The sequence below is a fragment of the Aethina tumida genome, chromosome 7, assembly GCF_024364675.1.
Source record: "Aethina tumida isolate Nest 87 chromosome 7, icAetTumi1.1, whole genome shotgun sequence".
In the NCBI taxonomy this organism is placed as follows: Eukaryota; Metazoa; Arthropoda; class Insecta; order Coleoptera; family Nitidulidae; genus Aethina; species Aethina tumida.
Window position 1 is genome coordinate 13,193,474 of NC_065441.1, and position 22,127 is coordinate 13,215,600.

Below are 22,127 nucleotides of genomic sequence, written 5' to 3' on the forward strand. Positions count from 1 at the left end.
TTTCGGAAACGGGCTTTCTGCGAACTTTATATTTTCGTTAGACAAGTTCGGTGCCTTTGGACTCGGCAAGATTCGGTTCCCCGGGTTCGGGTCGTTACTGGAGGGGACCTGCTTATGTTTACATTAGCCGCGAAGTAAAAAAATGTTTTATAGCAAGCGTTACACAAACTTGAATATATGAAATTCGGTTCGAATCTCCAACATTGCGGTTCATATATAATTTGAAATTAGTAAATAATATATAATTCGCGAAATTCACCGTCGTTTTTCTATTAATCAGACTTAGTTTTAAAGTCTGAAAGAATTGTTTGAATTATTCTTAATAAAAATTTTGTTTTAAGAAAATAATATCCATTAAACGTCCGTTAATTTATATTTATCAATTATGCGTTAACAAAAATGATTGTACACAGTAACAGTCAAATGTAAGTGCTTTACAATTTATTCATGTAAAGAACAAATTAATTAATTTAATAACGTTCGTTAATTTATATATACATATTTATTTTATAGGTTTAGAGATATTTAAGAAAATGCAGAAATTATACATAGTAGCAGTAAAACAAAATAATATTAATAGGTACCTTAATACTAGAATTAAAACTAACTCTTACATGGTATTTAATTTAATGATAAAACTTTCTTATTACATTACATATAATTTTGTATTCGGAATATTCATATTACAAATACACAGTAAAAATACTATCAAAGTATTGAACAAATATGATAACTAAGTATGTAAGAAGATACAAAAGCTCTCACATATGGATGTTCGATCACTTTTGTAATACATGTATAAAAACAAATTTTAATCGTTTCGTGTTTTTCAAAATATGGTTTACCAGTCTCCCCAACTATCCCCCTATTTTTTTAAAATATTTTATTTATGATTTCTATTCTACCACATATTAAAATTATTATACAAACTGTTTTTTTTAAAACAATTTTTTGAATAGCGCCCCGAAAGGGTTAATGGAACAAATCCGATAGTAACGTGCAAAATTAAATAAAAACCAAACTAAAAACACAAAATGGACGTTAATGACAATTTACTTCCACGAATGATCTAACTATAAAGTGAAACCCGCTCACCAATTTTCATGAGGAATCTTCAGATTCAGATTCCTCAACATGAAAGCTGGCGAGGGGCTTCCCTTCATGTCGTGCCCTTTTATAAGACTGAGTTGCCATTCGTTCAAGTAACTTGTCATTAACATCCAAATTCTGAGTTTGTTGTTCCCCCCGATATTTAATTTTACACGTTACTAATGCGTCTATTGTCTCTTTACCCAATCGGTTTCTTTTTTTTTGTAATAATATCAGGAAAAACTGAAAAAGTTCTTTCAGCATCAGCATTCGAGTTAGGTAACGATCGAATCGCATTAATTATATTAAATAAATGACTGAAATAAACATGATTGTTTTTATTACCCAAGTTCAAAATATGCTTCCATCCCTCATCGAAATTTGTATCTTTTAGTTCTTTTACCATTTTTTGAGAAATATGTTTAGGAAGATCGCACCATTCTTTATACAACTCTTCTCTGTCGATGTCTACATTCAATATTTTAGATACAGCTAACAACGTATTAAAATTATCGTTAGTAACGTTATCGATAATTATCTCAGGATCAAAAATTTTTAATTTTGCCAAAAAGTCATCATTGCCGCGTAGTGTGTCTAAATGTGACAAAATCGCTGTAGCAGCTGAAATGTAAAATTTCAAACAATTCGACTGAATCTCTTTTCCTAATTTTCGTTGTTCTTCAGAACCAACAAGCAAATTATTGACGATGTTATTACATTCTTCACCACAATCGATATTTTCTAAATGGTTGGTCAAAACATCGAGTTTTATTTGTCTTATACAGTCGAAATGCCTTAATAATCCAGGTTTGAGGAAACGTCGCAGGATTGAGATAAGCAACATTTCTGTGAAACTATACAGTAAATGAATTCTTGTTTCCGATGACTGAAAAAAGGCATTGTGCATATTAAAATAATTTAAAATAAATTTCAAAAAATGCAGATAGGCTTTAGTATCGTGAGCCACTATGGTCGGCCAACACAACAACAAACGTTCAATAGCTTGATGTTGAGTTAACCATCGTGTATTATTATTTTTTATTAATTTGCATTCAAGCCTTTGCAAACTTAGCAAAAAAAACTCAAATTCTGCCTCCCGTTTCGGACTGTCACGCACAAATTTAATAAGAAACGTTACTACTTCATGAATCCACGGTGGCATTTGTTTACAAGCAGTTTTTACAATTAAATTGCATGTATGTGAAGGGCAAGGAAGTTTAATGGCGTTAGGACAATCCTTACTAAGCCTTGAAAAAAATGAATTTTTCCTTCCAATCATCACCGACGCACTATCGGAAGACAGTGAGGAGATATTGGAAAATGGAATCTGGCATTTTTTCATTTCCGACGAAAAATGATTGTACAAATTTTCCGCTGTCGTGTTTTTTGCGTGTGGCAAGTTTTAAAACTGTCAACGGATCTGTTCGAACATTCATCGTTTCTTCATCAACAAATCGTGTTTGAAATGTCATCCATTTTTGTCGTTGAATCGGCTCGGTTAACTCATCAATGTGTAAACCAAATTTACAATTACGCAATTTTTGAACATGCACGTCTTTTTCATAAGGTCCCAAAACATTTGTTATTACAGAATTTGCAGAATGGCATTACCACTTTCCAAACAAAATTCTTTACGACCCGCTTTCGCCAAGCTCCGCCCGGAACCCCAAAAAAAAATGTAGGTCTTGAAACCCAGGTATACGTAGCAAAGGGTCAATTGCGGTTCAAAAAATTTACTCCTATCGATTATATAATAAGTATTTCATATTTTTGTAAACATTTGTTTAATCTTCACTTCTTGAAAAAATTAGAGATTGACTTAATTAACTTAGTTTTTCTAAATGATTATCTCAGGTAGTCATACATTAAATAAAATAACCCTATTTATAAAAAAAAATAAAAATTAGAAAAATAATTTTTTATTTTTCCCTAATCTGTTATGAACTAAAATTAATTCTATTGACAAAAACTAAGATATTTATGATTTTATTAATATATAGCAGATGTGGCCAACCTGCGGCTCCTTAAAGGATTATTTGTGGCTCTCGATAAATGTACCCCCGTTCCCTTTTCATTCCAGAATTATCAAGAGAAGTAAAATAAATGTTTAATTTTTAATATTTAAATTCAATACACATATGTTGTACTTTTCAATAAGTATAATTTTTATAAACAAATTTTTTAATACATTTTTTGCATAATACGCGAAACATTTTAAATTATGAAAAATGGCTCGGACTATATATAAATGCACAAAATGTATTGTATATAATACGATGTAAATGTATAAATAATAATTTTATAATAATATATACTACTACTCAAAAATTTTTAAATTTACAAAAGTGTTCTACAATTATTGCGTTGAGATGGTCACACAAAATTGTTTCTTACTAAAATACAGATAAATGTAAATTTGGGGATAATTTATGCGAGCCCGCTTGTTCTTATTTAATACGCTTTGCGGCTGAATACACAAAACTTCAATAAAAAAACAGGTCATAAATAACTGCAAGCGGTTCAACAGCAGTCGTGTTTCAATTCGGAAACCGATGCGTGCCGAACGTATATACGAAAACGAGTACTCCAAAATGGTCTTAGACCCCAGAAAGTCCGTTTCCGAAACGGCCACACTGCGCGCAAGCCGACCTTAGCTGGTCATTCTCTTTGGTCTTGTGGTCGGATCCACGAATCCGCCGTGGGCCCCGGAGCGAAATACACGTGTTGCTTGGAATGTCTGTTTTTTGTTCATTTCGTCTTCTTGTCGCTCGTAAAATCTAACTGCCACACGCTAATTGCGTTATGTTTGATATTTCCTCTATGATGATGGCTGCTGATGGAATGAGGCGAAAATGGGTCTTGTATATATATAATACATTTACTTGTAATATGGTATGAAAAGGATAAGAATTAATGGTTATTTTATTTTCCTAATTACAAGACTTTCCAACTGGATTACAACTACAAAAAATAATAGTCATGTAAATTAATTATTTCATAAATTTATTTCATTATGCGTATACTCATGAATATAAATAGATATAATATTCTAATAAATAATCATTAATATAGTAAATTGTATTACTATTAACATCTATGTGGTATACTCCAATATTCAGAACTGGGCAGAATAATAATATTATGTGACTTTATAAATTGGCTTAATCTTTAATTTAATCCAGTTCTACATACTAATAGCTTTAAAGTTTGTCATTATATTTAAAAAAAATATTTATCACATAATAATAAAAACAACTTAAACATTAATGAATGAAATAATCAAAATATTGGGTGTAAAAATTGATTTTCTGAAAAACACATATTATAGTCTGAAATCTTCCTTAGGGATGTCCTTAAATCTTCAGTTTTGCTGGGAGTGAAAATTTTGAAGTTGCTACGAGAATTTTAACTGATTCAAAATCGTCGATAGAAGCCAAAATATCATCTTTTTCAATTATCATAGTGATGAGAACACCTCTATTTTCAATTTAAATGACAAAGGTAAAGGTGAACTATGAGAAACTGAAAGTAATGACGATTGTGGCGATGACAACATATTGCTCAGATATTCAAAATCATATTTTCAATCTGATTCTTTGATTTGAAGTATAGATACTATATTATTAGTAAATTATTTCAATATTCTTGAAAAATAAGATAATTTATTCTATTTTTAACTAATTGATTAAAAAATAAATTTATAAAAATGATATGATTTTTATTTTATCGCAGAATTATGAATATGCATAAATAGTTTATGAAATTTGATATATACCCAATTCAGAAGGTCAGTCCAGTGATGTAGTTAGATTTTCTATAAAAAATTTGTCAGTATGACTTCTTCAATATTTATGGTTTACAATACAAAAAAGTTTGACAAAATCTGACAAAAAATACAAATTTTAAATGGGACGTACTGTATGCATGCATAATTAATTATATAATATTTATTTCTGACAATGGGTTATGTATTATGTTGTTTATAAATTATATTTTGATTAGTAATCCCAGAAGAAAACTAATATGGTTCATTCTATCTCATAATGGTGTTAACGGATTAATAAGTTAACTGTTAACAAAATTAACATTTTCATTATTTGTTTGATTTTGATATTTTTATTTCAATTTTGATTGTAAAATAATTTCTTGTAACTTATATTAAAATGAATTCATTTGCTGATTAGTTATATAAAAGTCATAAATTTTATGACATGTATACATTTAAATATTTTAATAATTTATATTTAGCTTTAAGAATTATTTTTCCAGATATTTATTTATGCAATTTATTTATATTTTATTATTTTACTGGTAAATATTATGACTATATTCATTCATAATGAATCCCATGGTTTTTAATATTAATTACAAAGTTTTCATTTTAAATATTTTCTAACAATAAATATATAATTTCTTTGACAAAATTGAATCTTCAAAACTCATTTACTTGAGTAATGTGTGACTAGAAAAATACTTTATATGTTAAAATTTTCTATAAATATTTACGATGTATACATAAATAGCAAACATAAAAATTAATTATTTCTTTACTAATTTTAAGAGAAGATAAACTCGCATATGACGTAATATTGTACACTTATTTAGGAAGTGAGGGAAGAAATTATTGGGGAAAATAAAAACAATTTCATCAATACCTACATTTATTACAATGTACAGTACAAAATGTATGACAGCATAGATGCATGAAATTGATATAAATATAATTCTTATTTGATGAAACGACATTTGTATTGATCTTAATTTAAACATACATAAAAACGGATAAATGAAAATCATGGAATGATAAAAAATTACGACTAAAAATTACTTTGAATACTTTTTAGAACACAAAACACTTAAAATATATTATTGTAACATTTTTAAGCACTTCACTCCAATTTCAATCCAGCAAACAATCCGTATTCGTTTTTTATCACATTACGCCGGATTGTTTATTGTATTGAAATGAATCAATTAACAAAAATAAATTTTTTAAACCAGGCAATATATTACAAATCAAACACCGGAACGGTGAAAATTGTGTAAGAGACTAGATTTAGTAAACATAGACAATGTGCTATTTGCGGTTCTTTAGGGCTTGCGCCAGCCATTCCATCGCCATATCTAGTCCCTCCCCTTTTGTTGCTGAGGTCTTGAAGATTTGGAACGTCCTGTTTTTCAACGCTTCCAATCCAAGGGCCTGGTGCACATCTTTCAGTGACATGCAACCGGGAATGTCTTGTTTGTTGGCCAGGACAACAAGAATTGCATCATTTAGTTCTTCCTCCTATTAAATTATTGACATTAATTATTTACAGTCCTGTTATAAATCATGATAAATTTTGATAACAGTTTTCTAATCAAATGTTGTAAAATCATAATAAAATGGTGTATTATGTATTTAGTAAATTATGTAAATGTGAGTTTATTTATTATAAAATACAATTGTTAATCTGCTGTTGTAATTTTTTCCCTTACCCTCAGCATATGGAAGAGTTCATCTTTTGATATACCCATTCTTTCTTTGTCTGCTGAGTCAACAACATAAATAATAGCATCCGTATTACTATAATAACATCTCCAATAAGGCCTAAAATATTTAATAATTAGAAGGAACATGTACATATAAAAGCGTCAATTTTACCTTATACTTGTTTGTCCACCAAGATCCCAGACTTGGAATTTAAGGTTTTGATAGGTGACTTGTTCAACATTAAAACCAATTGTTGGAATGGTTGTAACAACTTCACCAACCTGTAACCTGTATAAAATGGTTGTTTTGCCGGCTCCATCTAAACCTAGTATCAGTATCCTCATCTCACGGGCGCCGAGGAGGCTTTTAAAATAACTAAATAACATTCCTGAAAGACAAACATTAACCTAAAAACAGACTGAAAGCTCCAATTGGACTGGACTTACCCATGATTATTGTAATAAATTAGTGTAGTTTCACTGGGATAAATAGGTCTTATTAGAAACTTATTGGTTCATTTTAATTGGGTTTGTTTTAAATGATAAACAAATTAAACTTAAATAGCAGCCTGACGTGTAATTTATTGAAGTGTCAAAATTCAGGGTAGCCAACTGTCGAATAAAAAAATGCATTTGAGATTAAGTGGGATTTTTAAACATCTCTCTCATCTTTTAAATTTTAAAATTTGCCAGTAAATTAAATAAAATACGTATTAATTATCACATAATTTATAATTTTTTTAAATTTAAACAATGATTAAATATTTACTGGTTTAAACTTAATTATAAGATTGAAAAATAATGTAACTTATCACGAATTAAATATTAAACAAATTAAAATTAAATTAAATTCCTTTAAAAAAAATAACTTTTATTTTGTTTATCATTTTCTTTTCATACATGGCAATTCAAATTTCTCAACTTTTTGAAATATTTACATGATCATATTAATTATATGCTTGTGTTTATGACAATATTTTAAATAATGATATTTAACTACATTACATTACAACTTTATAATAACAACAAATAATTTAACTATTGATGGTCACTATCGTGACTAAGCATATTACTCTAGATACTGTTAAATTAAAATGTAAAGTAATTTTTTACTAAATATACTATACTTAAAATATTTTAAATTAAAAAATAATTAAAATAAGGTTTATTAGTTATAACGTTAACTAACTAATATTTTACTATTTTATACAATATATATATAGTGCAGTACATATTCTGCACTATATTTTTGTAAACCATACCATTATTAAATAAATTTAATGGGATATAACTAATTTTATTTTCAATTGGCCAATTACTATTAATAATGATTAAATATATTAGAAAATAACTTCAGAAGTTCCAGTGGTTTTATTTATATTTTAAAAATAAAATTGTGGATAATATTTAATAAACTTTTTTCTCAGTTCTTGGTTTGACCCGATTACAAGTCTCAATATGATTCTTATTTTAATCCGCACAGATGCACATCATCATGACACAAATGTTCCATACAAAAACTTATATTAGAGATAATCATTCTATAGTCCGTCAGTCGATCGCAGCGGTTTCGACTGTAAACAAGTTTTTATTTTACAATGGGCAAGTGCGGAACGTTTTACGTGGCCATCGTGGCTCTCCTGGCTTATGGGGGATATAGGGCTTTTAATTGTTTGACCGAGGTGTCGGAAATACCTAAATTGGAGGACACTTGGTGGGGACCTGGGAACCCCAAGAATGAAGACACCTCAATTAAACCTTTCAAAATTAACGTACCGGATGAAGTAAGTACCGTTATTTAGGTTTTTTGTCTACTTCCTGATAATAAGCAAAAAACAATTGTAATAAAAGTTTTTGCATCTTTTTAAATTTACTACTATTTTATTTAATATATTATTTATTAATATTGATAATTAATTACTATGAACATATATGAATATTTATGTTCGCACATAAATAATTATTACCCATGTAAATTTTATTCTTATGCATCACTCGACGTTACATTAATTTAATGTAATGTAATGTAATTTAATAATTGTAATTACAAATTTGGCGAGAGTACCGTTGGGAATAATCTGAAGTGTATTCACATTATAAAAGAAGTACAGTTAAGTCATTTGTAACATTTTTCTTATTAGTTACCAACCAATATTTATCATTAATGATATTTTTAATTATTTTCAAAGACAGTATTTGCACATTGAGAATTTAGATACCGGTAAAAAATAAACTTTATCACTTAACAAACATGAGTCAGTACACGTATATAATATTACTTGGTTTATAGATAATACTTTATCTAATAGTATTGTATTGCTACTAAAATAACAATAATTAATTAATTTTATTGCAATTTAAATTCAATTAGAGGAATAGTTTGATTTAATCTATAAAAAAACTCAGTTGTACCTATACCGGTGTTCATTAACAATAATCAGTATAAAAACATGAACATATCCTTGACCCTGCGTGTATTTAATTATTAATAATTCAAATGTATTATTGAGTGTTCTGGAAGAGGGGCAATATCAGTCAATGAAATTATTGTTTTTTACAGGTTCTCAAGGACTTGAAGCACCGGTTGGAAATAGCAAAACCCTTCTTCCCCCCACTAGAAAATATAAATCACGAATATGGAATCAATACGAAATTATTATCGGAAATTGTCGCTTACTGGAAAACTAAATATAACTGGAGGGAACGCGAAAAGTTTCTTAATCAATATCCTCAATTTACTATCAGTGTTCAAGGTTTAAGGTACAACTCAAAGTCAAAAGTTATATTTATTATTACAACCCAATTAACACTTTTAGAATACATTACATACACATTAAACCTAAAAATGGCGGAAATAAGAAAGTTATACCCTTGCTTTTACTTCACGGTTGGCCCGGTTCAGTCAGAGAATTTTACGAAGCCATTCCCATTCTTTCGAAACCGCAAGATGATTTCGTTTTCGAACTCATCATTCCTTCACTCCCAGGTAATACATTTCTTAAATATCATCCCTTTGATCTAACACTATTTGTCGTTAGGATACGGATTTTCTGAGGGCGCAGTTAGACCTGGTTTAGGAGCGGCACAAATGGCTGTCCTTTTTGGTAACTTCATGAAGCGACTTGGATATGAAAAATATTACATTCAAGGAGGCGATTGGGGTGCCATCATTGTACAACATATGTCTCAATTGTATCCGGAAAGAGTTATTGCAGTGCATTCCAACATGTGCTTTGTTAATAGCTTGCTCAGCAATTTGATGACCATGGTGGGTAGTTTTTGGCCATCATTGATTGCCACCGAAAAAGAAATACCTTACGTGTATCCTTTATCCGAAAAATATAGTGGTCTGGTCTTGGAGACTGGGTACATGCATCTTCAATCCACAAAACCAGACACTATTGGTGAGTAAATAAGATTATTTGCAAGATAAATTCTGACTGGATTATTTTAGGGGCTGTTCTTCGTGAGTCGCCAGTCGGTTTGGCAGCCTATATTTTGGAAAAGTTCACAACATGGACCAACCCCGCTTACAAGCAATGTTTGGATGGAGGATTGTTGGAAAAATTCACCTACGAAAAATTATTAGACAACGTTATGATTTATTGGGTCACTGACTCCATCACTACTTCAGTGAGATTGTATTCGGAAACATTTAACAAGCACCACATGTCGCTCGGATTCGACAGGGTTCCAGTAACCGTTCCAAGTGGATGCGCAAGATTTACCTACGAATTAGCTTACATGCCAGAGAAAATCCTAAGGACGCATTACAAAAAATTGGTACACGTAACCGACTATGTTGGAGGTCACTTTGCAGCTTTTGAAGTGCCGAATGTATTGGCGAATGACGTTATTCAGTTCGTTAAAACTGTGGAAAAGTTACCAAAAGCTGATAAAAATGCCGAATTGTAAATTAAGTTGTAATTTTGATATGTTTTTGTTACTAATAAAATTTATATAATTATTTTGTCTAGTTTTTTATACCTTATGAGATATACTTTATGTAATATCATACATAATAAATATATGAAATCAATAATACAATTAAAAATTATTTTCTTTCTTTTTACAGCACTGTTTAATTTATTTAAATATAAATCAATATAAATTTTAATATTTAATTACACATAATTTTTATTATGATTCTTTTAGATAAAATTGATAAATATAGATCAATCAATTTCAATATTTGCATGAATATGTAAATGATGCAAGATAGACAGTAAATAAACATGTTGCGACATATCCGACTAAAATATATTGATAACAATAATACCAATCATTTTAAAGACGGTACTCATCATGAGGCCGCCCAATAAAACGACCTATTCATCGAGTGTTATACATCCTATAAACACCGAGTCGAATTGGTCAAGGTTGCTGTTCGTCGGTGGCCGCAGTTAGTTGAGTGTCATGGGAAAAGTGTGCGGTTTATTTTTGTTGGGCATATTTGCCACTTTAGCGTTCGTCGGATTTAAAACTTATTCGATTTTATATCATGTGCCGCAATTACCCAAAATGGAGGACACATGGTGGGGCCCCAGAGACCCCACTAAAGAGGATACTTCCATAAAACCATTTAAAATTAACGTGTCTGATCAGGTATTTAATTAACAATTGTAATTTTGTCCATTAAAAACAAAAACATCAAAATCTATTTAAATCAAATTTGTATTGTAATATATGTTAATTATCCTTATATAAAAAACAACATTTAACAAGGTTGTTTATTAATTGATATAATTGTTAATTTCATCACCAAGATTGAATTTTTAATATTCCGTGTTCGTTTAGTTACTGGAGGATTTGAAACATAGATTGGACATTTCCAAACCCTTCGTTCCTCCTTTGGAGAACGTAGCTCACAATTACGGCATAAACACAAAACTCCTAAACGAAATAATCACTTATTGGAAGACAACATACAACTGGAAACAAAGAGAAGCATTCTTGAACAAGTATCCCCAGTATATAGTCAGCATTCAAGGTTTAAAGTAAATAGACAAACATTTATGTTCTAAAAACATGCAGTATATTACGTTCTAATTGACTTTTAGGATTCATTATATCCATGTGAAACCTACAAATACCGCTGGTAAAAAGGTTTTACCTTTGATTCTCTTCCACGGATGGCCCGGCTCAGTTAGAGAGTTCTACGAAATCATCCCCCTTCTAACCAAACCTCAAAAAGATTACGTTTTTGAACTCATCATACCTTCTCTTCCCGGTACAATGATTTTACGAACAAAGTTGCAAGCTCTAATTCTCTGTTATCGGTAGGGTATGGATTCTCTGAAGGCGCAGTCAGGCCTGGAATGGGTGGAGCACATATGGCAGTTATTTTCAAAAACTTGATGGATCGACTTGGTTTTAAGAAATATTACGTTCACGGTGGTGATTGGGGTGGACTCATTGTTCAAGTTATGGCTACAATGTATCCCGACAAGGTTATTGGCGTTCACTCTAATGCGTGCTTTGTTAACTCACCATTGGCAAATTTCATCACCATTTTGGGAAGTTTTGCCCCATCGTTGGTTGCTGAAAAGCACGAAATTGACAAAGTGTATCCAATGACTAATAAATTCATGTATCTTATTGAAGAAAGTGGATATATGCATATTCAAGGGACAAAACCAGACACCATAGGTAACAAAATACTAAAACAAATATAGAGATGTTTAAAGTAATATTTCCAGGAGCTGCCCTCAGAGACAGCCCAGTAGGTTTAGCTGCATACATATTGGAAAAATTCATCACGTGGACAAATCCATCGTTCAAAAACCAACTTGATGGAGGACTTAAACTTAAATACGACTTTGATAAACTTCTAGACAATGTAATGATTTACTGGGTATCTGACTCCATAACAACTTCAGTTAGATTATATTCTGAAAGCCTCAGTAGTACTCATATGTCTCTTGGGTTGGAAAAGTACGTAAACATTTAAATTGTATAAGGAATTTAAATTAATAATTTAAATTTTCAGTATTCCTGTGAAAGTTCCAAGTGGATGTGCTAGATTTGCACACGACTTGTTTTATAGTTCAAAAACTGTCTTGGAGACTAAATATCATAATTTGATTCATGTTACGGACTATGAAGGTGGACATTTCGCTGCTTTAGAATTACCGGGAACATTAGCTAAAGATATTTTTACTTTTGTAAATAAAGTAGAAAAGTTGCCTAAAGGAACACAAAAACAAGAACTGTAACTGGAGTATTGTAAATTGTTTATTAAAGAAATTTTTTTTTAAATTACTTTCCGTTTCTTGTCCTCCCCAATTACATAGTAATTTTATATTAAAATTTCAATTTTAGTCATTTTAAGGATACTTGTTGAGGTCAAAGAGCCCCTTCAAAGAATATTCTTTCAGTAAACCATTTAATTATTGTATACATAATAGTTTGAGTGATTTTGATTAAAAAATGTTTATTTTTTTTACATAAATAGCAACCAACCTTTAACCTAGGTTAACAAGTTTGTTTACTAATTGATTAAATATTTTAAAATTTTATCACCAATATTACTCATACGTCTGGTTTGTGTAATAAAAATTTTAAAATAATATTTTTAATAAGTCAATTTTTGTATATGAATTTACTTCTTAATATTCTATTTTCATTATTTATTTACTAGAAAATTTTAAATACAGATTAGATAATTATAAACCTATAATTCCTCCTTCGGTGAACGTAGCTACAATTAAATAAGAATTTTATTCTATTCTACTCGCGAATTTATAATTATGTAATTGAAAATAAAGAGAGAAGATTGTTTATGTCATTTTAAAACTTGATTTAAGTATATAGATATGTATTTTATCTATATTTATTTGAGTTAAAAAACATTGGTCTAAAAATTGGAGGATATAAAAGCAGTTTGTAACCTTCTTAACTCGTATCGCACTGATATATGTATTGTGACAATACAAAAAACATTGCATGAGTTTAATATAATAACTGAGCCTGTAAACGTTAGTATGAAGCGGTGCAGATAACCTTCACAAGTAATATAATACTTCAAAGCAAATATTGATAAGTTGTAAAACGCATGTCATCGTTAGATTTTTTCTTTTTCGTGTATATGAGTTCCTTTCAATCCAGATTCAGTTTAGATGATGATGATTATGGCGGACAATACTAAAATTGTATACGCCGCAGGTTCTGCCTTTGTAGTGGGAATTCTATCCTATTATGGGATTTTGTGCGCAACTATTTTAGCTGTGATCGTAGGCGTGAGTGTTTATAAAGTTAGAAGTTTGTTGGAGATTCCCGAAGTACCGAAACTGGAAGAAAAGTGGTGGGGACCCAGGGATCCGAAGCAAGAGGATACATCGATAGAAGAATTCAAAATTCAAGTTTCAGATGATGCAAGTACTACTATTCAATTTATAAATTAATGTCTAATTGTACCTTATGATTAATATCTTTATCTTTTGATAATATTTTCTTATCAACCCAGATTAACATTGCTTCCCTTACAGACTCTAAACGATTTGAAAGATCGATTGGAAAGAACCAGACAATTTACTCCATCATTAGAAAAAACCACGCAGGAATATGGTATTAATGCGAACCTCGTTAAGGACATTGTCCAGTTTTGGAAAAACGGATACAATTGGAAAGAACGTGAGATTTTCCTCAACCAGTATTCCCATTACAAAGTCAGCATACAAGGATTAAAAATCCATTATGTTCATGTTAAACCTACGAACACCGAAGGAAAGAAAGTCCTCCCTTTGATGCTTGTTCATGGATGGCCTGGTTCAATTAGAGAATTTTACGGAATAATTCCCTTACTGACCACTCCACAAGACAACAGAGATTTTGTATTTGAATTAATTATTCCTTCACTGCCTGGTTAATTAAAACATATTCATTTAATACAATTATGCTAATAGTTTTTTTTAGGATTTGGGTTTTCCGAGGCAACATCAAAACCTGGTTTAGGTCCAACACAAATGGCAGTAGTCTTGAAAAATCTGATGAAACGAGTGGGATTCAATAGATTTTACATACAAGGCGGTGACTGGGGATCTGTGATTGTCCAAAGTATGGCCATACTCTTTCCAGAAAATGTTATCGGCGTACATTCTAATATGCCTTTCTCCACTACACTCAGAGCAAAATTTTTGATAATGTTGGGTATGATTTTTCCAAAGCTTGTTGTTGAGGATAAGTATAGAAGCAGAATGTATCCATTAAAATATAATTATGAAGAGACTGGTTATCAGCACATTCAAGGAACTAAGCCTGACACAGTAGGTTAGTATAACGTAAATTCTCTAATATTTTAATACTATATTGTTATTGTATTAGGTTTTGGACTAACCGATAGTCCCGCGGGATTAGCAGCTTATATTTTGGAGAAATTTTCAACTTGGACTCATCCTGATATGAACAAACGTGAGGAGGCGGGATTAAAAGATAAATTTACCTATACCGATCTCCTGGATAACATAATGATTTATTGGATTAACGGAAACATAACATCTTCCATGAGAATTTACAAAGAATACTTTAGTGCAGTCATTCCAGGATTCAATAAGTAAAATATCTTTACTCGTGTATTGTTTTTAATAATAATTTTATATTTGTAGATTACCGATTACTGTTCCAAGTGGAGTAGCTAGATATTCTCAAGAAATAATGCATCATCCAGATTTTGTTCTCAAGGATAAATGGCCAAATATAGTTCACTCTTCGGACTTGGACGGGGGGCACTTTGCAGCTTTTGAGAATCCCGAACTTTTGTCTAAAGAGATATGCGAATTCGTAGCCAAAGCAGAAGTTTGCAAAAAGAAACTTGATTGAATTATTCACTTATAAATAATACAGAACAAAATAAATTATAGTTTACTGAGTTTATATAAGTATTGAACTTCCTATTTTATTGAATGATCAAGTTAACAGTAATATATGTCAAACAGATTGTATCAATCTAATATTTTTGTTAATTTTATATTTTTTATGTTGGGTTTTATTTTTTAAAAACAGGAAAAATTTGCAAAAAGGTGGTAAATAAAAACTCTTTTATATTATAAAGAAAGTTTAATTTAACATTTTGTAAAATACACAAAACTCAAAATTGTTTACAAACAAAATACAAATGATTTATAAGTAACGTATAAAAAATAGAACAATATATGAGGACTTTAAAACAAATCCTCTTCAATTATGGGCTCTCCAAATCTAGCAATTTTGTTTTTGGTGGCCTGCAACTCAACCTGCACTTTCTTTCTAATGTAGAAAATGGGACAATCTCTGCTGGTACACAAAATTTCCTCGTGAAGTGAACCTTGGCATCTTTGGCATTCTGTAAAAAGTTCAGCAAATCTGTCTTCCAACATCCGGTGATGGCTGAGCTCTTGTTGGTATATTGACGCCTCTTTAGGTTTGCAATAGGCACAAACCGCTTCTTTTTCATAATCTTTGGACAAAACAGACTTACAACCTATGCAAGTTTCTTTTTTTTGGGTGAAGGCAGCCAAGGCTCCCACCTTTGATGTCACTTTCGCCTTGCTCCTCGTATGTTCTCCACCTTTATATATGAATTAATTAAACGCTGTTTGATAATATGAATCAAAATACTTACGCAACAGAATAGATTCGGTGTTGTCACCCAAAACTGGTTCGAAAATCCTGATAAGAGGTTTAGAAATTTGGTTCTCCAAATAATACGTGGCGTCAATTGGTATGTTATTCTCCAACACATAAATTGGATCCTAAACAACAAAAACACGTTAATAAACTTTATATATAAAAATTATATAACATTTACTTCAGCTTTTTCAAAAGCTTTGGCGTTTTTGGCTCCAGCTACTATTACATAAGGTATTCTGTCACCAAGTTTTGGCGCATTTCCTGGATCTCTTTTAGTCATTTTCTTAGCTAATTCCACGTGAGCCTGTTTAGCTGCATAATCGTTCTTTGTTAATTCTTTGGTTATAACTAATTTGGAAATGTCCACGTTGTTTTGTAGCAAATCAGCAATCACCAACTTAGTATAACTGACTGCACCATCTGGGTCCCTAGAAATAAATTTAAATAAAGGAGTTCTTCATTAATTTAGAAAGATATCTTACTTGTCAATTAGCAATTTTTGTAGACATGTATTAATAACATCAACAACTAAGGTGCAGTTATCTCTTCTGACAGTTTCAATACCTTTACAGTCCATTTTATCGTATTTTTCTGGATTGGTAAAGTAAAGACCAGCATAACGTTTTTTATTAATCAACAAATACGGACAGTACACCTAAATAATAATAAAATAATTTTAAAACGAAAAAATAAAACAAATTCAAACTCAAACCTTTTCAAATTCTAGCTTAATTGGTTTTATAAATTTAGCACTGATCAATTCAGCGGCTTCTCGACCTAGTTGCATACTTTCTTCCAGAGTTTTTGCCTTAAAATTAACCATCACAGAATCCGTATCACCGTAAATTACTTTGGCATCATTTTTGTAGCCGTTTTCTATGCGGTAGTGTTGCTCAACCTCTTGCTTTGTTTTTTCTATCATTGTACGACCGTATGCTGTCACACTCTACAGTTTACAAGACAATTTAATTAAAGCAAATATATTGTTAAATTTTATTGACTTACGCCTGAAATCTCCAAACAGGGTAACTTTCCCACTTGTGCTCCGGTAAAACCGTAGACAGAATTGGCCGATATTTTATAAGCCAACTGTCGACCGTTCAACACCGTCTTCATCATCGGATCAGTCTCGTTTTTAAGAAGTGCCTTCGCCTTCTTTCTGGCGCCCAATAAATGCTGCAAGATGTGTGGTAACAACCCTGGCCTCACGGTGGACTTGACAAACATACAGTCGGCCGGCGTGTGAGTTACTTGGTCGCTCGTCAAACTAGAAAATTAATTCAATTAAATCCTGTTTGGATAAAGTGCAGTTTGTTAATATACCCCAGTTTTTGCCTCATGGGCTCCCTAAGTAGGGTGGTGTAGCACAGGTTGTGTGCTATCATGATACTGGGATACAGCGAACTGAAATCGAGAGTAGCTATTGGTTCTGTGTAGTAGCCTCTGATGGGTTCTATGACTGTTGCGCCTTCATATTGTTCAGAGCTTGGTGCACCTTGGTGTGTTGGCATGAAGTAATTATGTTGCCGAGCCTGAATATTAAAATAATAATTGTTGATACAATTAAGAGTTTCTTACATACGTGTCGTAACAGTTGGGCGACAACTTTGACTTGTTCTCCTTTGGTGATTAAACTGGTAATGGGGACGCCTGTTACTCTGGCCATTTCCACATCATTGGTAAAACTTTGAACAGCTCGCAATAATCTTAGGGGCAATTCGGCGTCTTTCAGGCAATAAACCGCCAATCTGAAAAGATCGTGAATTTTTTAGTTAGTTAGTCATTTTAAACGTGGTGATTGTACCTCCTTCGGGTTTGTTCATCGCCGTTTTGAAGGTCCGTAATAATACTATAATGTACATCTTCCTTTTGTTCACTCAAAATTTCAGTACAGACGCTGTTTAATGTGTATGACCTGAGTTTGAAATCCCTTTTCATGATCAGGTACATATCATAAGGTACTCTGCCTTCAAAGTTAATTGTTTTGTATGTTCTCTTACCAATTTTCGTTTGGGTGACTGTTTCCTTCACAACTGACCTTAAGAAATACATTAAATGAAGATATTAAAAAAACTGTGTGTAGTAAAAAACTTACTTCACATTTAAAATTCTGCTCAAATAATCAAACTGTGACAACTTAAGATGTTTTGCTCTGTCCAAAAGGAACGGAAAATCAAAATTATTGATGTTGTACCCCGTCAAAATGTCAGGATCGATGTCCCGCAAGAAATCTGCCCAGGCATTTAACATATCCTCCTCCTTGTCAAAGCTCCTGACCTCCGCGTGTCCGATGGGCGCGCAGGACTTCAACGTGAACACATTCCTGGCGACCACATCGTCCTCTTGGCCATGGAGCTTGACGACGTTAGCTATTTGGATGATCGGATCGACATTCGGTTCAGGGAAGACGCCCTTGCGGCCGGCGCATTCGATATCGAAGCTGTGAATGCGGAAGGGTGCCACCGCCGCCCAGTCGCCATCCTCGGGATCGTGGGCGATGAAGTCTTCGAACGACACGTCGATTTCGATTTGACAGCGCGAGGTGATAGGGAATGTGGAGGTTTCCGTCCTCAGATGCCATTTGTTTCCGGGAATTTCTATCCAACAGCAACCCAGAATGTTTCGGTCCACCATAAATCTTGGAGAAACATTAATTATGTAATTTTAGCAACTGATATTTGAACCTACATTATAATAAGTGTATGATTGTATACGGGTAAAAAATGATGTAATTTATTAAACAGTATGATTTTTTAAATTATATGCTATAGATAGACTAAAATAATTATGTGAATATTACATAATTTAATTTAACATATAAATATGATCATGATTAACTTAATTGAATCTTAATTGGATTACAGACAATATTTATTGCCTTTTTATAAATTATGGTACATATGGTGTTTATTATGCAAAATACCTTGTTTCAATGTCCACATTGGCTTCAAATATAGAGAACACATGATTCTGCAAAGGTTCATATACAATTTGTGTAGTCAGCAGCCTTTTGGCAGCTGGTATAAACTTAGGAAGAGCCACAGTTATCTTGGCAAAGGTCATATCGTCTTCTCCAGTGTATTCTACCAATGATTTGCCCTTAATAATCTCAACCATCAAACAAGCTTCAGATATATTTTCTTTATTGCCTCCTCTAATGTCAGCAAGTAGAGCATCATTCAATTTGTTCTAAAAGAGTGCAATTAATAACAAAACAAGCAACGGAAAAATTACAATAGTTACTTTAAAAGCTCCCAGCTCTGACTCTTTGAAAGAATCTGGCAAGTTCACATAAAAATAAGGCGAAAATCCGTGGATATGGCAGCAGACACTGTTTCCTTCCTTATTCACTCCGAACATCCTCATAATTGGTACCATACCAGTCTGTGCACCTGGCATACCCATGTAGACATTTCCAATGTAAAAGTCCAGTTCCAATTCTTGAAATATGAGGGTTTGACCGGGGTCCAATTTGCCCACTGGAGGACGTAAAAAGGTATCATTTCTGAAAGGATTTTAAATCACTGATTGCACCACATTGTATTGGTTAACAACTCACTTGAATTTCTTCGAGGCTGCGCTAGGATAATCGTTTTTACGTTTCTGTGTTGCCATTTTAATTCATTAAGACTTAATGTTAACTAAATGTTGATCAAATCGTACGGAGAAGTTCTGTTTTTGGCGCCAGGATCTTTATTTCTGTTTGACAATAGGTCATATGTAACCATTGTCCGCATAAATTTGAAAACAGACAATACGTCTTATCAGTAAATAAATTGGCATCAGATATTTTAAAATATCACATAATTTATTGATATAAGTCAATTTTGTGTGAAGTAAGTTTGTATTTTATGTGTAAAATTTAATTAAAAATTCCAACGGACAAATGGAAATGATCATTTAGTAACGATTGAACTACTAAAAATTATAAGAACTGTCCATTAAAAATCTTTGATATCATTTAAATTTAAAAAATTGATAAAATAATTAGATCAAAGTGGTACTGAAATATATATGCACAGAATATACGTGTTTATTTTTAATAAGTTTATATTATAATAGTATTTATAGTTAACTAAATTTAGTTTGATGCCTCAATACTAGATGGCAACTAGGTAGTTCGTAGGTTTTCCAATAGATGGCATTGTTACTTTATATTTGATATTACTCTAAAAAATTTAAAATAGTAATTATAAATAAAAATTTTTTGAATAAAATGATTTCCCTTTACTGATTAATTATTTAAAGTACAAACTTTTTCTCGACCGTTATTAAAGTTTTACCGTTTTGCTTGTTTAAAATTATCAGTTTCAAGTTCCAATTATGAAATTTTTAAATGTAAGAAACATGTCAATTAATTTAATAACAATGTATGTAGTTGTTTGTATCAACAGTCCCAGTAAATATGTAAGGATCTATGTATTTCTTCATACCCTACAATTATTAAATGCATAATGCATTAATTTAACTGCACTAAGAAAGTTTTAAACTGCAAATATTCAAATAATAACACCCCATTGACTATCATCACATCACTAATAAGCATAAACAAAGAACAGTTCACTTAAACTCTTTTTAATATTCATTCATAATTGGATTTGTTTGAAAACACCGGTGAAATATTAACTATTTGAATATTTCAAAGTAAAATGCGCTTATATAAAGGCTGCAGCACCGCTTCGCCTTCAGCGCAGGTTTCCTATGTATCTTCAAAGCTGGGTAAGTGGAAAGTCTAATGAACGAGCAAAAAAAGCTGCTTCAACTAGTTAGTTCGCAATGCACAAGTTAATTGCTTTTCATGAAAGATTCTCTTTTAATTTGGCGCACGACTATGTTTTCACGGAAACTTGGTCGGCCTCTTAAAAACTTCTAGCGTCATCAATTTTGTGCAAACCGAATAGCAGACTCATTTTTTCATATTACTGAAACATTTTTATCCTAGGTTTGTTGTTTTAGAACCATGGATAATAGAAACATTCACAAATCGTTGAAATGCTTACTGATAATTTGTGGTATTTGGCCTAAAGATGAAATATCAACTTTTCGGCGGTACTACAATTTTTATTCCCACGTGACGTTTTGGATATTTGGTACATTTACAGTTTTGCAATGCATTGAACTGATAAACATTACTAAAACGAAAGATCCTCTGAAAATTAGTGAAGTAATCATATTGTTGTATGTCAACTCCCTGATGAAAGTTTTCGTGTTTAAGTCACTAGGTATTCGTAAGTTGTTCAAGACGATTCATCAAAAGGAAGCTCAAATAATAACAAGTGCTCATGAGGAATTGAAACAGATCTATTACACTTTTTCCAAATCAGCTGTGAGATTTAGCTTGTATTTTATAATTTTTTCTTATATGACTTACACCACATTTGTTATAACGTCGTATGTTCAGTTTTATATAATGTGGGACTCTTCATCCGGGGAGGATAGTGAACCGAGAAAATTTCCGATAATGCATTACATATTTATAGACCCTGTTAAATATTATAACTACTTATTTACGTACGATATTATTGTCGGTTTCTTAACTGCAGGATTCTTTGCTGCCACCAATGCTGTATTTGTTATACTCATGACTTATTCCATTGGTCAAATAAAGATACTTCAAAAATGTTTCCAGAACTTCGAACAATACAAGGTTAAAATAAAGAACGAATACAATCTATCCAATAGTGAGGCTTCAGAAACGTGGATGAAAATGATAATTTGCGAACATCAGGAAGTAATCAGGTAAAAAGTTTTCCCGTTTATCAAGGCGAAACAAATTAAATCTCATTAAAATATTCCTTCTCATTGAAACTGTAACCGGGTGAACCATTTTCCTGACTCGTTCATATTCATTTTTAAATCTTCCGTTTGACCTAATTTATCTTGTTATATTCCTGTTTTATTGTAAACTGTTCGGACTTCCTGATATAAAATAATTTTCAAACGGAATTTAATTACGGTGC

General features: G+C 31.5%; 5 protein-coding genes across 5 annotated transcripts; 3 read left to right on the forward strand and 2 right to left on the reverse strand.

The window, feature by feature from the left end:
• Window positions 1-5,732: 5,732 nt before the first annotated feature.
• Window positions 5,733-7,156, reverse strand: LOC109605927 (ADP-ribosylation factor-like protein 1). The gene is made up of 4 exons (XM_020022518.2): window positions 7,009-7,156; window positions 6,734-6,950; window positions 6,568-6,679; window positions 5,733-6,376 (listed from the first exon to the last, which is right to left on the reverse strand). Exons 1-4 carry the CDS (start codon window positions 7,010-7,012, stop codon window positions 6,167-6,169), a joined length of 543 nt encoding a protein of 180 aa, XP_019878077.1. The 5' UTR covers window positions 7,013-7,156; the 3' UTR covers window positions 5,733-6,166.
• A 965-nt stretch (window positions 7,157-8,121) lies between these two features.
• On the forward strand, window positions 8,122-10,528 carry LOC109597754 (juvenile hormone epoxide hydrolase 1-like). The gene is made up of 5 exons (XM_049969483.1): window positions 8,122-8,345; window positions 9,122-9,321; window positions 9,378-9,547; window positions 9,600-9,965; window positions 10,016-10,528. The coding sequence occupies exons 1-5, from the start codon at window positions 8,160-8,162 to the stop codon at window positions 10,474-10,476; spliced, it is 1,383 nt and encodes a 460-aa protein (XP_049825440.1). The 5' UTR covers window positions 8,122-8,159; the 3' UTR covers window positions 10,477-10,528.
• Window positions 10,529-10,897: 369 nt separating this feature from the next.
• On the forward strand, window positions 10,898-12,812 carry LOC109605925 (juvenile hormone epoxide hydrolase 1-like). The gene is made up of 6 exons (XM_020022517.2): window positions 10,898-11,166; window positions 11,359-11,558; window positions 11,622-11,791; window positions 11,845-12,210; window positions 12,261-12,495; window positions 12,551-12,812. Exons 1-6 carry the CDS (start codon window positions 10,978-10,980, stop codon window positions 12,774-12,776), a joined length of 1,386 nt encoding a protein of 461 aa, XP_019878076.2. The 5' UTR covers window positions 10,898-10,977; the 3' UTR covers window positions 12,777-12,812.
• A 491-nt stretch (window positions 12,813-13,303) lies between these two features.
• Window positions 13,304-15,509, forward strand: LOC109606203 (juvenile hormone epoxide hydrolase 2). The gene is made up of 5 exons (XM_049969784.1): window positions 13,304-13,934; window positions 14,049-14,424; window positions 14,476-14,829; window positions 14,884-15,112; window positions 15,165-15,509. Exons 1-5 carry the CDS (start codon window positions 13,680-13,682, stop codon window positions 15,376-15,378), a joined length of 1,428 nt encoding a protein of 475 aa, XP_049825741.1. The 5' UTR covers window positions 13,304-13,679; the 3' UTR covers window positions 15,379-15,509.
• Window positions 15,510-15,574: 65 nt separating this feature from the next.
• LOC109606206 (DNA polymerase delta catalytic subunit) lies at window positions 15,575-19,882 on the reverse strand. The gene is made up of 13 exons (XM_020022766.2): window positions 19,727-19,882; window positions 19,411-19,672; window positions 19,091-19,356; window positions 18,263-18,805; window positions 17,972-18,205; window positions 17,750-17,915; window positions 17,491-17,699; window positions 17,173-17,434; window positions 16,880-17,113; window positions 16,650-16,822; window positions 16,346-16,595; window positions 16,160-16,289; window positions 15,575-16,105 (listed from the first exon to the last, which is right to left on the reverse strand). The coding sequence occupies exons 1-13, from the start codon at window positions 19,780-19,782 to the stop codon at window positions 15,720-15,722; spliced, it is 3,171 nt and encodes a 1,056-aa protein (XP_019878325.1). The 5' UTR covers window positions 19,783-19,882; the 3' UTR covers window positions 15,575-15,719.
• Between the last annotated feature and the right edge of the window lie 2,245 nt (window positions 19,883-22,127).